This window comes from Hevea brasiliensis, chromosome 12 (genome assembly GCF_030052815.1).
Source record: "Hevea brasiliensis isolate MT/VB/25A 57/8 chromosome 12, ASM3005281v1, whole genome shotgun sequence".
NCBI lineage: Eukaryota > Viridiplantae > Streptophyta > Magnoliopsida > Malpighiales > Euphorbiaceae > Hevea > Hevea brasiliensis.
In genome coordinates, this window is record NC_079504.1 from 22,614,613 (window position 1) to 22,631,054 (window position 16,442).

The 16,442-nt window shown below is 33.4% G+C and overlaps 2 protein-coding genes across 3 annotated transcripts; both read right to left on the minus strand.

Moving 5' to 3' along the window:
- Positions 1-3,229: 3,229 nt before the first annotated feature.
- LOC110641106 (uncharacterized) lies at positions 3,230-8,159 on the minus strand. Of its 2 annotated transcripts, none has more exons than XM_021792701.2 (8): positions 7,205-8,159; positions 6,803-6,926; positions 6,358-6,481; positions 5,102-5,138; positions 4,748-4,985; positions 4,244-4,295; positions 4,040-4,139; positions 3,230-3,715 (listed from the first exon to the last, which is right to left on the minus strand). In XM_021792701.2, exons 1-6 carry the CDS (start codon positions 7,433-7,435, stop codon positions 4,282-4,284), a joined length of 768 nt encoding a protein of 255 aa, XP_021648393.2. In that variant the 5' UTR covers positions 7,436-8,159; the 3' UTR covers positions 3,230-3,715; positions 4,040-4,139; positions 4,244-4,281. The 2 variants fall into 2 exon arrangements, with proteins under 2 accessions (XP_021648393.2, XP_021648392.2); XM_021792700.2 differs by having other exon boundaries at positions 4,244-4,348.
- Positions 8,160-13,211: 5,052 nt separating this feature from the next.
- Positions 13,212-16,427, minus strand: LOC131171138 (uncharacterized). Its single transcript, XM_058130597.1, has 5 exons — positions 15,970-16,427; positions 15,190-15,427; positions 14,811-15,017; positions 14,114-14,643; positions 13,212-13,674 (listed from the first exon to the last, which is right to left on the minus strand). Exons 1-5 carry the CDS (start codon positions 16,425-16,427, stop codon positions 13,212-13,214), a joined length of 1,896 nt encoding a protein of 631 aa, XP_057986580.1.
- Positions 16,428-16,442: the final 15 nt, after the last annotated feature.

The following is a 16,442-nucleotide window of genomic DNA, read 5'->3' on the forward strand; positions in this document are numbered from 1 at the left end:
TTAAAAATTTAAAATTTTTTATGTAAAAAATTTCTTATAATTTTTTTAAAAATTTTAAATATAAAATGAATATACTTTATTTAGTGTTATTTAAAGAAAATTTTTTTATTGAGTTAATAAATTTTTTATAATTATTTTATTAAAAAAATCATTTTATAAAAACTTTTTGAGGTGAGTTATAAATTTTATTATATTAATTATTTTATTTTTTTATCAAATTAATTTTACTTTATATGAAAACATGTATAGAAGATGCTTGTTGTGATATAATGAGATTTTTTTTATTTTATATTATTAATAATTAAAATTTAAAATTAATATATGAAAACATCTAATAATTTTAATTTTATTATAATTTATTAATAGTACTCCTATATTTGCACATTTGCGTTACTAATCCTTATGTAGGATTCGCATTTACAAAAAAAAAAAAAAAAGAGATTTTTTTTCTTGAAAAATGAAAGCTTAAGCTACATGAAATTTATTTCAAATTCAAAAGGCGTGTATCAAACATAGCATGAATTTAAATTTTTTTTAGTAATTTATATAAAATGACATTTTATATTTATTAAAAATTATAATTCAATTCTAACTATTTAAATATAATAATTTTTTGGATTTCGTTAACAAAAAAAATTCCATCTATGATTAAGGTTCAAATTAATTCTTGCTTTTTTTAATTGAATTTTGGTTTTTAATTGCTGAAAATTTCAATTCCAATTGCATTTATTGACTTTTTTTATGATGGAATTTAATATTTTTGAATTTTGTTGATTTAGTTGTTAATTTTTTCCGTAATTTTGAGGGGAAAAATGAGAAATTATATAATATAATTGTGATTCTATATACGATGACCTACATAGAATGATAAGTCAATAAAATTCATATAAACAGGCATAAGTGAATCCTATAATATTCAATTTTTTTCATGCGTTAAAGACATTTTTTTTTAAATAATAATTACATTTTATGCTTAAGTGTTATTCTCTAATTAGTTTCGACATTCCATATATTAATCTTAAATGAAATAGCAAAGTTACTATATAAGTACTCGAGAAAAAGAGGTAGTGCAGTGAAGATATCAAAATGAGAAAGAGGGAGAAACGGTATAGCAATATGAGAGAGAGAGAGAGAGAGAGAGAGAGAGATATGAAAGGATGGAGATAGATGAGGGTTGAAGAAGGGAGTAAAACGAAAAGATATAGGGTTATCACTAATGGTAATTTGTATATAATTTGGACCAAAGAATTATGTTGTTGATAAAATAGAATATGGGGATCTAACTGTTATTCTTTTAAATAATGAGTACCGAATTGTTATTTTTAACAAATCTTAGGTTTATATATATATATATATATAAATTAACCTAATTTTTCTTTGGAAGTTGAGAAATTATTTAATAGAGAAAATTACTATTTAATTTTTTTATTTTAATAAAATTTTAAAATTATTATTTAGTCTTTTTATTTTAACAAAATTAAAATTTTAATCTCTTTATTTTAAAAAATAATATTTAATTTTTTTATTTTTAATTCAAAAATTATTTATTCCCTCCAATTAACTTTTCTATTAATTAAGTTAATCAATTAAGAGGATAGTTATAAATAAAAATAATATAGTTAACGAATTCAAAATTACAAAAACTAAGTAGTTATATTATTTAAATTATAGTCAAGAATTGATGAATTGAGCTAGAAAAATAAAATTATTTTAAAATACTAGATGAACTAAATAATTTATAAATTAAAAAATAAAAAAGCTAAATAATATATTTTTTAAATAAATAGATTAAAAAATTACTTCACTAAAATATAAAAACTAAATAATAATCGTTTCCGATCCAAATTTTAGACTACAATGTGTACCATGAATAATTGCTCATGCACTATATTAGTAAACCAATAATTTCCTCCTCTAACTGTTACTTGGCCAAAATTGAAGCAATCCATTTAGGAACTTTCAAGTTCCAATTCATCCGGTTGTCAATAAATTCTAAAAATACCAATTTTATTTGCTGAAATTTCAAATTAGAATTCTATCAATTATGAGCCATAGGCCTCAAACAGAGATTTGAACCTTTTTGTAAGAAAAGAGTAACTCAAAGAAAGCTACACAGAAACAGAGGAGTATAAGCCGCCGCAATCACATAATGGCAGAGCTAAGAGGAAAAAGACAGCCCTTGATCATTCAAAACTATAAACAAGAAAAGAAACAAAAAGCAAGATCAATGACCTTACTCACCAACTCAACTAAACTCAACTCAACTGAGTCTTTATTCCAAAAATTTGAAATTAGCTGTATGAATTTTCTTTTTCCACTCTAAACGATTTTGGGTTAAATCCTCTAAAATGTGTAATGATTCTAGGCTATATTATACTGCTCACCTCCAGGTCAGTTTAGGTCTACCACTTCTTTTCTTTCTATCATCTAATTTAATATACTCTACTTGTCTAACTAGAGTCTCCATATATTTACGTTTCACATGACCAAACCAGCACAATTTCTCTTCTCTCAATTTATCCTCAATTGGTACCACTCTTACCTTTTCTCTAATACTCTCGTTACGGATTTTATCTAGTCTAGTATGACCACTAATCCACCTTAACATTCCCATCTCCGCAACTCTTATCTTAGACACATATAACTCATTCAGTGCCCAACACTCATTACCATATAACATGACCGATCGTATGGCTGTACGGTAAAATTTTTCTTTTAACTTATTGAGAATCTTGCGATCATATAAAATTCTCGTGACACATTTTCACTTCAACCATCCGGCTTTAATCCTCTGACTAACATTCTCCTCACATCCCCCATCTATTTAAAGGATTGAGTCGAGATATTTAAAGTGATTATTTTGGGACAGCACCACTCCATCCAAACTAACTCTTCCCTATCACCAGTTCCACCTTCACTGAATTTGCAATGCATATATTCTGTCTTCGTTTTCCTTAACTTAAAGCCCTTTAACTCTAGAGTACTTCTCCAAAGCTTTAACTTTCTACTTCTATTGACTCCTTCTCGCATCTCATTCACCAATGGATACTCTTGGTATAATCCAACTTGATAGAAAAATTTCTTATTTTCCCTCCCAGTATGCACAATAATAGTAAGAATAATGAACTTACACAGACAAAAATTCCAAAGCCAATTTAAGCTTTGCCCTTGGTGATTGGTGGGCCAAAATGCTGACATCAATACTTGGAAGCATCTAATAAGGAGATAGTACACAGGAAATTTTTTCTTTTCTTTTCAAATTAAATATAACTGAAGCTTACCTCATTCTTTGAGTTGGGCTTTTCATAATCTGTCCAAATAAACAAAGGAGTTGAGCGTTCAATGAGAAAGCCCTACTACTAATATGCACAAAACCCAAAAACATGATTTAAGTACAATGCAGGACTCCAACAAAAGGCACCAGAGACTAACCTCTACACCCAAATGCCGGGGCTAACGCTATAAAAGAATCATATTTTGATTCTAACCTTTTTTTTTTCTAAACACTGTTCTATTCCTATAATATGGCTGCCAGAAACCCATTCCAGCATCCATCAAATGCACTACCACCAGGTGCTCATCCTTAGCTCTGGTAGTATATGAAGTTTTTAATACACTAGGGTAAAGGAAGAAATGTTAACATCTTCAACATTCCTTCTCCATCATAGAGCGACACGGACATCTGACTTCTCTGGTGACAACGACTATGTATGACCTGCAAAGCATAAAACCTACAATTAATAATGGAAACATAATCCATAAATTTTATACAAAAATATATTTAGACCCATTTTTTTCCACAGAAGCCAAGTATAGTTGATTCCCCCACTATTCAATGATGATAAGATTCAAAACTAAAACCTAGGTCAACTCATGCTTTCAGAAAAAGGCTGCTTTCAAGAAGGATTCTATTACATTAATTTTGGTGGTAAATCTCAACAACAGTGCTTTGGAGGCACCATCTTCAAAATGAATAGAATCAGATTATCGTTCATATTAGCTTAAGCCATCATTTTATCCCTCAAGCTATTGATTTTACCTCTAGAATGCACAATAAATAGTTTGCAAGGCTAGATTCGAAGCCCGCCACTCAAGTAGCAGTTCCGCTGCTCGTAGTCCTGCTGCAATCTTAAGGATACCTGCAAAAATAACTGTTATAACAATCTGCCCCATAACACCAGTAGTAGCAACCTATGTTGGAAAACTTAGCATCATACACCAATAGAAGAACAATGCCACTCACCTTGATCAACCCCTCACCCAGCTGTTTGGTCAGAACCGCTACGCTGCATATACTGAGAAGAAGGAGCAGGAACTATAAACTGTGGTTGTGCTGGAACAGGTGCACCTATACCCGAAAAAACCAATGCACTCGCCTACTTAATTCTATTTGCATGGTACGTATTTTGATGCTATGACTGTTAGCAAAATTTTGTAACATTGTCCCTAAATGATCTAAGCTAGATTTACATCTTTTGCTTTCTCCCTTGACCCGTTGTTACTAAAATATAACTACTTATGCCCTTCCTCATGGCAAATTGTATTTTTCAATTGCCTTCCACACCATTTTTCCATTTTAATCATCTCTCTTCACACCTTCCCTTTTCTCATACTTTACTAGTTTTATATTTTAATATGAATTATGTGATGTAAACTTGTCACACCAAGAGCAGCTCTAATATAGAACAGATAGATAAACCGAACATATTTCCCCTGTGCTTGGTTGACCTTTCAATGAAACATTTACCTGCAGGATATGGTGCTTGAATAGTGGGTACAGGTGAAGATGTTATTGCATTAACACTAGGTCCACCAAACTGCATAACATGATGACCTGGTATAGCATACCCCTGCATTGTTGTATAACCATGACCTCCGGGAAGGGTTTGACCCAACTGTCCATAAGGATAAATTGCTGTGTTGACTGTTCCAGGTACACCATATATCTGAAGGTACTGCTGACCCGCATAAGGGTTGTAGACACTCTACCAGTTGGATGAGAACAGATAATAATTGGAACCAAGTCAGCATTGTAGATTTACTACAGCATAATTGCAAGAAAATAAATAACAAATAAAATCTCATTGTTGCCATCATTTACCTGCGGGTAGACACACTCAGGTCCATATGCTGCATATCTGCATAAATAACAGAGTCATTGAGGATGTTGAAAAGATCAGCATACGGCAAGGATTTTGCAATATGTTATTAATAATCATAAGAGTCTAGAAGTTCAGTGAACTACATGCAGCATCAATCCCAAAAATGACCCATTTCAAGCATGTCCAAAAGATAAATCAAGACAAGTGATAAGCCCAAACAGAGGAAACTAAGAATTTTCAGGTCAATGTTTCTCCTCCTCTTTTAATTAAACGACAACTGTAATCTTGCCTGTTCAATAGAAAATGCGCTGGGGCACATATCCTCTGCAACTACCACTTTTTGCATTCCTGCAATTACCAATCGCATCATGTCACATCTCTGAAGTCCGGGCAAAATGAACCCTGATTTATGGGAAACTGACTAATCATTCCTAGATCAACCAAAAAATTCTAGCCGATATTTGATGATGTCATTGGCACATTCACGAATACCAATATATAAGGGGAGAGAGAGAGAGAGAGAGAGAGAGAGAGAGAGTAGTTGCAAAGGACATGTGCCCATCAAACTCAAATAAGGCCACAAGCTGGGATCTATATGGTATTGTTGTTAGAACTTTTATATATATATATATAAGCACAAACTTGAACATGTTGATTGGAGTCCATAACAATTAGTCTTAATGTAATTTCAAACTGTTAGAACTTTTATGAAACTGCATTTTGCAACATCTAAAAGAATGGTTTTTGAAATGGAATTTCAACCGGTATGCTAAACATGCAATTAACAGAATTGGTTCACAAGCAAATGCAACACCATAATGGGCATATTATAAGGCTACTCCAATGGATGACCATTAGTCTACAACTGAACAACCAAAACCTTAGGCAAGGCATGACCAGAAATATATCATTATTAAAAAAATAAATAAATAAAGCAAAGAGAACTAGATAGTGAAAATTTGGAGGGAAAAAATGGTAAACATGAGTCAATATTATATTCCACCAAAAATTAAAGTGGAATATCAGACTGGAATTATCATTTAATGATACTGAAGCATTATTAGTTAGCCATAGAACCCGTCAAATGTGTGATGTGACAAAGAATGCTCTAAAGACAAAACAATTTAGTCACTTCTACGTCAAGATACATAAAGGACACATGGGGGGAGGGGAAGAAACAACAAATTTAAGTGAGCATCACCTTACAACATATAGTCTAATAGTCGTACTTTTTTCCATCTAACACAAAACTCACCCATATGGATGATACATCAATCCTTGTTGGTAGCTGTAAGAAAGTGGTTGCGGGTAACCAAAATTTCCAACATATGTGCCCCGGGGGACACTTGCAATGTATGGGGTAGCTGGTCTCAAACGTCCTGTAATAAAACAAAGCGGTAAGAAAAACAGAGATAAGCATGGAAAAACCTGAGGACTGAATAATAAACAGGTGGAAATATAATGGATGTTTCGACCCATATGCAAGCAACTACAAGCATTGCAGCACAGGCACATCAAGTGTCAATACTCTATGCATATCAGCCTTTTACAAACTTCAAACGTTGAAATCAAGGATATTCAACATCTTGCGTTAAAAAAATGTTCAGCCTAATGAAATATATGGCCTAGTACCGAAGGCAAATCCTAGTAACCCCACGTAAGATTGAGGGTTCAGTTGGAAAAGGTACACTATATAATACCATAAGGCAGTGGAGGTCGAGGTCGCCCAAGTGAAGCCAAATTACAATTTGCCCGTCTACCATCAATAATTGGGGTAGGATCAGCACAGGCTCTCTTAGCAGCCTCTGGTTCCCGGAAAGTCACCTACACCCTCCACACAAATACAAACCAGAAGTCATTCGTCAGCCATTAAAGAAACCCATTAACATTACGAATAAGGATGCTATTGGCGTGCATTGGCTAGCACAAGCATAAGCATATAAAATAGTTGAAAAAATTTTACTTTAAGTAGGCATCTGAATCACTCGAATAAACTTTATGTATTATATATAGAGCAACTTATCGGACACTCTTGAATTGAAATGGATGCGAAAGATAACAGAACCCAGAAAATGAAAGTTAAAGAAAGAGTAAATACTCACAAAACCGTAACCTTTTGATCGGCCGGTATTCTTATCGGTGATGACAACGGCCTCGAGAATTTCTCCAAACTGCTCGAAATAACGGCCCATGGTCTCGCTCTGAGTCTCCCAAGCAAGCCCCCCAACGAAAACCTTGGTGTACGTGGTATTACCAAAAGAGGAATTCAAATATTGAAACCCTGAACTTGAACTCGATCCCGAGCTAGGACCTGGGATCGGTTGATGAGCCATGAATTGAAATGAAAACGAAAACGGAAATTCCTAGAGAAAATGAGAAAAAAAAAAAAGAGAGAGAGAGAGAGAGAGAAAGAAAAGAAAAGAGAACCTAGTTCAAATATGAAATTGGAATTGAAGTAGAAAAGAAGGAAGATTCCAGTATAAAAAGAAGGCAGTGATCAAATTGGAAAGGATTAAGTGATACTAAAGTCGACACAATAGACATTAAGATTAGGCCACATATTAAAAGAAAAACACTAGAATTAGAAGAAATATACTGAGAATCCATGGAATTTAAGAGGATCAAAACACAAGGTATGTTAATTTAGACAGCGAAATAAAACATGGGAACAGAGTGATGGGTATTCGAGCGGGGAAAAAAGGAAAATAAAGGGATTAAAAAAAACTAGAATTGAGGTGGGATGGGCCAAGAGAGGAGCGAGGTCGGTTGTGGAATAGGGATGGAACATAGAAGGGAAAGAGCAAGAGGTGGGCTTGGGTTAGTACGGGGAAAGTTAGTCAAGAAAGAAAAATCCTGGAGTAGTGAGTGATTATACAAAAATAGTAATAGCTGTATTAACAGTAATAGAGTGAGTTTTCCATTGATGTTATAGTTGTAGATGTAGGTGATGATGAAGAAGAAGAGAGGTGGGGAATGGGAGGGGGTGATGGGAAACAGGGAGAAGGGGAAGTCATCATTCGCACTGAAGAGAAAGAGAGCGAAAAGAAGAAAAAAGTTGGACCCTTTTGTCATCCAGGCTTCTCAAACAAAGCAGGACAGCTTGGAAGGGTTGCCTCTGTGGGTCCCGCTTCTCTCTCTAAACCTAGTTTTGTTCCCCGTACACTTGGAGGGCCAATGCGGTCTTTACACATCATGCCTCTCTCTATTATTATTATTATTATTATTATTATTTAGGTGTATATCACCAACCCTTCTGCTGCATCTTCTGCGGCTGGATCATTAACCTCCCAAGTTGATTCCTTAACTCTGAAGTCTTTTAGTTGGATGAAGATAAGCCTTATTATTATGCGTATCCCTTGTCAATGGGTCGATTCTGATTCGTGACCAAAGTTAGTCTTAAACTAAGCAGATGTGGATGGATTTGCACAAATTCGGTTCTATAAGTGAGACACTCTCACTCCAATGATTGATTTTTTTTTTTCTAAACATATAATAATTTCCATTGGATTCAATTATGGAGTCAAATAATTAATTTTAGTTCATTTTAATTTAAATTAAAAAAAAAACTCACAGTCCTTAGAAAAAATTTTAACTATAAATCAAAATAATTAAATAATTTTCACTTTTTATCTATAATTTAATTATATTAATTTTAATTTAAGTCTTATTGAACAATATATTTTATTGTAACTTTTAATTGCATAACGATCGAGGGAGTAATTTATAAAAAAATTTCTTTTAATTTTTAAAAGTTGAGAGTATATATTAATCATAATAAAAAAATTAATATCTATTAAAATAGTTAATAGTTATTAGGATAACTAATATTATTAAATAAATTCTTAATTATAAAATTTTATTACTTGTGACTTTGTCTTTGTGAATCCTCTCTTCTCTTTTTCTTATAAATTATATATATATATATTTTTAAAAATGTCATTATCATTGGTGCTAATTATAAATATGTTTCATATTAATATTAAATTAATGTTAAGATTTTTTAAAATATATTTATTAAAAATTATTAAAAATAAAATTAATATTTTAAAAAAAATATTATTTTTTTATTTCAAAGCACTAAATCAAAAAAGAGCATATGGTTTATCTCCCACACAAAATTTTCTGTACCTCTTTTACTCCCATTGTTTGTTTTTATCTAAGTTTTTTTTTTATTTAAAATTATTTGTTATATTTAAAAAATTGAGAAATATTAATTATTTTTTTAATTTTATTTTTTTATCTCTATTGAATATAATAAATAATTATATAAATAATAATCAAATAATTTAATTAATTAATAATATATTTTTATAAAAATAAAATTATTTAATTATTTTTTTAATTATTATATAAATTTAAATATAATAAATAAAAATAGATGGATGAAATATTATACAAGCCTCGCGAAGTACAGATCGAAAGAGACAGGGTGAAAAAAGGGGCAGTTGAACCCATGTTGTAAAAGAAGATTTACGTAATTATAGCGTTTTATGACAGACCTAGGAACTGGATAAAGCTCTTGCAAATGCACGCAACTTAAGTCAATTAAATAAAGAAAGGTGCCCTATGGATGACATGCATTATTGTTTTTTCTCGTCAAACGGGTGCCAATATTTATTATCCGTTCTTATTATTTATATGTAATTCTTACATATATTTGAATGTTTATATAAATTAATTAATAATTATTTATTTTAAATTATATATAACTTTTTTAAAAATAATAAATTATTTTTCAATAAAAAATAATATATTTTTTTTATTAACTTACTAATAAATGTATATATGAGGCCAAAACGCGAGGGTAGAGGGTCACTTTCAGGGTAGTGGATTTGTAGTTGTGCCATTTCTTAAACAAGTGGCTAGGGTTTTGGGTCCAGTGAGGGTCCAATACACCTGTTTTGGGCCACAATTCCAGCCAGCAGCAGTGTAGTGATACAGGGACCACAACACCTGTGGCCGTACAAATAACTTATATATATATTTTTTGGCTGGATTTCTTCATTTTTATTTTCATTTTAAATTTTATTTGGTTTGTGGGAGCGAATGGATTTGCAGAGACAGGATGCCAATATCTAGAACTAGTTCGGAATAAAACAACAAAGGATGTTTCTGTTCTGTCTGTTTGATGATGATGACGATGTTGTGCTGTTGGAAAGCATCTCTAAGCCTCTAGTATAGAGCCTACTCAATTTATTAACTAGCTTATTTTGATGCCTTTTCGGTGCACCCAAACACCTTGGCTAGTCTATCATTTGGTTTAAAAATCAGAATCGGCTTCACCTAATTCCAAATCAAAATTATTTTTCAATCGAATCGATCATAGTAAATTGACAATTTTTTTAATAAGAAAATAAAATTTAAAGAAATTTTCAAGAAAAAAAACTACATTAAAATTGAGAATCCTGATATTCAATTTTAACATTTTATTTCAAAAACTAAAAATATAAGGAATCAAATTAAAATCAAATAAAATCTCTAAAATTCAATTCAAATTCAATAGATCATAATTATTTGTTTTGACTCAAAATTAGATTGAAATTGATCAATTTGTATATGAGTTAATAATTATTACGGTCGTTACTTCATGCGCACCGAATTGTTTTGGTTTTTCAGTCCCATACATTCCCCTACCGTTGAGTGTTTTTTTTTTTTTTTTTTTAAGATAATTTCATTGAAGCCTCAACTAGGCATGAGAGAAGTTACAAAGTGTATTTGAGACAAGGGATTATAACTAAAAGAAGAATCATGCAAGGTAACAAAGGCCAAGGCATGGGCCGCCTAATTGCAAGGTCTTCTAACAAAGCTGAAGTGCACCCAGTCAAGATCCGATATGAGATGCTTGATATCATTGACTATCCCTTGTATCTCCAGTAGAATGTAGCTACCTTTAAGAGCAAAAATGGTGATTTGAGAATCATTTTCAAAAATAACTTTCTTGAAGCCTTTGAATTTAGCCAGCAACACTGCTTTTCTACAGGCCAAGCATTCTAGAATAAGAGGCTCTGTAATACCTAGGGGTGGCCACGGTTCAGGAACCGTCGGTTACGGTTCCTGTACCGCCAATTTAGATTCAATGAAATCATAAACTTGAACCAAATCGGACGGTTTGAAAGACAGTTCCTGAACCGCCGGTTCCAGTTTGAGCGCCGATTTAAAACGGTTTGAAGGGCGGTTCCAAAAAGAACGGTTCAAGATAGTTTGGAGGACAGTTTGGAAATAGTTTAGGGATGGTTTAAGGGTAGCTTAGACAAAAAAAATTAGAGAAAAATTTTATTGATTCAAAATTTAAATTATATTTATAAAAATATTTTAATTTTTCTTAGAAATCTTTCAATCAAAATAAAATAAGAAAAAAAAAGAAAGAAAATAATTTATCTTTAAGAAAAATTTAATAAATAAATACTTGAACTTGATTAAAAAACTATAGATAAAATTAATTTTTTTTAAAGGAATTAGCAAAAAGTGTATGAACTTAATTTTGCCTAAATATCCCTTTCGGATTTAGAGAAATAAAAATTTCTAGTTCTATTATTTGCCTTTTTAAAAAAATTATATAATAATTGATAATTAAAAAGTATAAAAGAGAAAAAAAAATTTAAAATAGAGGGTATTGGAAATTTTATTGAGGATTTAAAGTAATAACAAAGTAATTGAGATAGTATTGAAAATTTCAGTAAGTATATAAAATAATAAAGTAGGAAAATTGAGAGAGTATTGGAAATTAAAATGAGTATAGAAAATAATTATTTAGAGAATTTGAGAAAAATTGAAAAAATATTAAGAATTGAAGAAAATACAGAGAATAATTGTGTAGAGAATTAATGATATATATAAATGAATTAGGAGTGAGATAACATATTTATTGAATTTTTTTATATTTAAATCGCCGGTTTAATTCGGTTTGAAATCGTCTGTTCAATTTGGTTTGGAATCGCCGGTTCACGGTTCTTAAAAAATATGAACCTGAACCAAACCGCAGAAGGACGGTTTCTGTCCGGTTCGAAGCTGGTTCCGGTTTTAACCGATTTTGGTCTGATTTTAACCGAACCGTGGCCACCCCTAGTAATACCAGTTTGAGTCTTGCACATCCAACCCATAGGATGACCCCTACTGTCACGTCCAATTGCATCAACTGATCCAAGCTTGGTTTTCTTATTGAGACTTGCATCAAAATTGATTTTGCAACATGAATATGGAGGAGGAATCCAAGTATCCTCTGCATGGTTCTGATTTGAACAAGGAGTTGGCGACGCTTCTTGAGCTTCCATGAAATCTGCATAATGATTCAGAGCCATAGTAATAGAGTCATCGGAGGACACTTGCTGCTAGTTAAAAACTAAGGCATTCCTGGATTTCCAAAGTTGTCAAAACAAAAAAAACCAACAACCTAATGAAGTCTGAACCATCTCTTAGTTGCTGAAAGAAGTCTAGACATTGGGTCCAATAATCCTTGATAGAGCCACCATGCAACAGTGATGAACGCAACATTAACAGAGACTTAAACTAGAATTCAATTGCTATTGGGCAAGTAAAAAAAAAAAAATGCTGGTGTGTCTCAATTCCCCCGTAGTAAACACACTCCGGATTGACATAAGGGATTCTCTTGCTAATTAATTCCCTTACTGGCAATCATTCTTGTAACAAAGACCACGCAAAAAGCTTAAGTTTTGGTGGAAGATTAATGCACCAAAAACTCCTCCAAAAGGCATCTAATCCCCATTGTGTTGATGGACTAGGACTTGCATGATTAGGTGTATCTGAATTATGGAGAATCTATTTAGCTACCCAATATCCTGACTTAACTTCATATTTTCCTTGTTTTGAGAAATGCCAAATTAGGTGATCCTCCCTTCTCACAATGCATACTGGGATAGCTAATATGTTGTTTATCTCCTCCTCATTAAAATTTTCTCTAAGGATCTGTAAATTCCAAGATGGAATGTTGGGGTGAAGAAGTTGTGATACCCATACAATTGACTCATCGTGACTGTTCTTGACCTGTGGTCTATGGGGAAAAGAGTTTGGAATCCAGTTGTCCACTTTACACATGATGGATGAGCCATCGCTAACCTGCCATCGCAGTCCTTTTTCAAGTGCTCTCCTTCCCTAAAGAATGTTGCGCCAACCCGATGAAGGCTTACTGCCTGCTTTAGCTTGTAAAAAGGATGTGTGAGGAAAATATCTCACTTTGAGCACCCGTGCCAACAAAGAATTAGGTTTAGATAGTATCCTCCATCCCTGCTTTGCCACAATAGGCATGTTAAAAGCTTGCAGATCTCTAAAGCCCAGTCCCCCCTGTCGTTTAGGCTCACACATATTCTTCCAAGTAACTAAATGCAATTTTGCCTCCTCCTTATGTTGCCCCCACCAGAAATTGGCCATAAGACTATTAATCTCATTGCAAAGGATGACAGGTAATTTGAAGCATGACATAGCATAGATGGGAATGGCTTGGGCTACAGCTTTAATGAGCACTTCTCTTCCACCTTTAGACAATAGTTGTTCCTTCCACCCAGCCAATTTGTGCCTGATCTGTTCCCTGAGTTCATCAAATGTTTGCTTATTTGATCTAGACAATGGCAGAAAGACCAAAAAATTTATCCTGTCCACCGATGTTAGAAATGCCTATGATTGAGGAGATGCTTGATCGAATGTCCCTTGGAGTGTTGCTGCTAAAAAACAAGGAAGAATTATTCATATTGATAGTTTGTCCACTTGCTAGAGAATAACCTTGCAGGATTCACTTAATCATTTCTGCATCTATTGAAGAGGTTTTGGAGAAAAGGATTGAATCATCAGCAAACATTAAGTGAGTAATTCTAGGCCCTCTTCTGGAGATTCTCCAACCCTGGAGATTTGAGTGTTTGATTTGGCGTGAAAGCCCTTCAGCACAAATGAGTAAGAGGTAAGGCGATAGAGGATCACCTTATCTAATGCCTCTGGATGGTATGATAGGTCCTACCTTATGACCGTTAAGCTGAATGGAATAGAACACTGTTGTTACACACTCCATGATCCATTTGGTCCAATAGTCATTAAAGCCAAAGACTTGGAGCATATGCTGAAGATATTGCCATTTCACACATTCATAAGCCTTGCTTATGTCTAATTTGAGAGCCATACCATATTTCTTTCCTTGCTTCCTGAGTCTCAAGCTGTGCATTAACTCATGCCCCAGAAGGATATTATCAAAGATTAACTGCCCCTTTGTAAAAGCACTCTGCTCATCTCCAATAATGGCATTCATGAAGGGTTGTAGTCTACTTGTGAGAATTTTAAAGATGATCTTGTATAACACATTGCACAGGCCTATGGGATGGAGGTCCTTCATCGTTTGAACTTGTTTGACTTTAGGAACAAGTGTGATGACTGTGTGGTTGATACTACGAATCATTTTCCCATTCTGAAAAAATTCTAGAATAGCAGCACAGATATCTGTCCCAATTATATTCCATTGCTTCTGGAAGAATAGACCAGTCAACCCATCTTCACCTGGGGCCTTAGAGGGATTGATGGAGAATGTTGCTCTTTTGATCTCCTATATCGTAACAATAGCAGTAAGAGATTCATTCATCACATCTGAAACTCTTGGCTGAAAATTCCTTGTTATACCATCAAAATTCATAGGATTGGATGAAGAATAAATATGTGAGAAATAACTAAGTGTAACATTCGTAATATCCTCAATTTTGTGTTTCCACATACCTTGGCTCTCTTTGATGCCAACAATATGATTCCTGCATCTCCTCTGGATAACCTTTGCATGGAAAAAGCTGGTGCTTTTATCCCCCAGGTAAAGCCATTCAATTCTGGATTTTTTAACCCAGAAGTGTTCTTCTCTATTGATTTCCATCGTAAGTTCTTTTTCAATGGCTTTAATATCCTATCCCTTCCAAGCATTGTGAGTGCTCCCTGCTATTTGAAGCAAGTTCTACAGCTTCATAATGCGTGACCTTAAGTTTTGATTGGTTACTCGAGTCCAATTAACTAAGGCACATCTGTAAGACTTCAATTTTGTATAAGCTCTATATAAATTATGTCCCTTGACCTCCTATTGCCAAGATGATTGAATAATATGCTCAACCTCTTGTTTCTCTACCCATCTGACATCAAACTGGAATTGCTGCTTTAGCTTTTTCCTACTCAGTTCAGTGTCTAGCAATAGAGGATGATGGTCTAAACCCACATCTTCGAGATGGAGAAGAGTCGCATTAGGAAATAACAGTGACCAGAATGGCGATGCTACTGCTCTATCAAGCTTTTCTCTCACATTATGCATCTTGTCTCTCTTGTTGTTCCATGTAAAAGGAGAGCCCTGAATCCTAGATCATGAAGACCCAATCCATCTATAAGGTCAACAAATGGCCGAATTTTAGTATGAAAATTGCATATGCCCGATGACTTCTCATCGGTGCTCAAAAAAGAGTTAAAATCTCCAATCAACAAAACTTCTTTGCTGAAGTTATATTTATAAGACAAGAGGAATTGAAATTGAGAAATGTGAATATCATCAACACAGTTTGCATAGACAAAGATAATATCCCATTTGTTATTAGATTGGGGAATGTTGATACAAGCATGGAAGAAGAAACTTTCTACATGCACAATATTTAAATCATAATCTTCCCTTGAAGCTAGGCTTAACCCTCCTGTTGTCCCCCCTCGGCTCTATAATAGATGCCTCCACAAATCCACATCTTCGAAGATGCTTCTTCACTAGTTTAGCATTATTTTTAGTCTCAATGAGGAAGATAATATCTGGGGAATGGGAATAACACATCCCTTTAAGAGTATGGAATGTCAGGGGGTTCCCCAAACCCTAATAATTCCAACATAAAAGCCTCATTTATTTGGTTGGGGCCACTTGAGGCTGGCTACCACCACCTTGTTAGAATGAGCTTCTTTTGTGCAAGCTTTCTTGCTAATCTCTGTACTTGTTTCCTCCATACGACCTCTCTTGTCCTTATTAGAACCCTTAATAGCAACACCCGATGCTTTTTGGGACACTTCTTCCATTTCACTGATAACAGCTCCTAATTGTTGTTGAAATATTGTTCTAGCCATTCTTTTCCAATTTTGTTTGAGAGACGGTAAAGTGTGAGTTTGTTCTTGTTGATTCACTTTAGACTGGGGTTGAGGCTCTACGCATTGTCCATGGGTTGATGCAGGCCTTATAAATGTTATAGCAATTTGGACGAGATGATCCCAAGGAATAAGTTCATCTAGATTTGCCCTGGATTTATGGATTTCTACAGTTGGGCAATTAATCATAAAGGCCTTTTTGTGTTTAGTCCAGGTAGGTCCATATGGGAGGGTTGACATCTGAGCCTGGGTAGT

What these genes read in the sequence shown, in the direction of transcription:
- LOC110641106 (XM_021792700.2), bottom strand. Translation starts at nt 7,435, where the DNA reads ATGGCTCATCAACCGATCCCAGGTCCTAGCTCGGGATCGAGTTCAAGT. An exon ending in TCGACCTCCACTGCCTTATG is followed by an intron (nt 6,482 to 6,802) that starts GTATTATATAGT and finishes GTTTTATTACAG; the next exon opens with GACGTTTGAGACCAGCTACC. An exon ending in CTGAGTGTGTCTACCCGCAG is followed by an intron (nt 4,986 to 5,101) that starts GTAAATGATGGC and finishes TCCAACTGGTAG; the next exon opens with AGTGTCTACAACCCTTATGC.
- LOC131171138 (XM_058130597.1), bottom strand. Translation starts at nt 16,427, where the DNA reads ATGTCAACCCTCCCATATGGACCTACCTGGACTAAACACAAAAAGGCC. An exon ending in GATGGGTAGAGAAACAAGAG is followed by an intron (nt 15,018 to 15,189) that starts GTTGAGCATATT and finishes TTCAAATAGCAG; the next exon opens with GGAGCACTCACAATGCTTGG. An exon ending in TGGACCAAATGGATCATGGA is followed by an intron (nt 13,675 to 14,113) that starts GTGTGTAACAAC and finishes GCCATTGTCTAG; the next exon opens with ATCAAATAAGCAAACATTTG.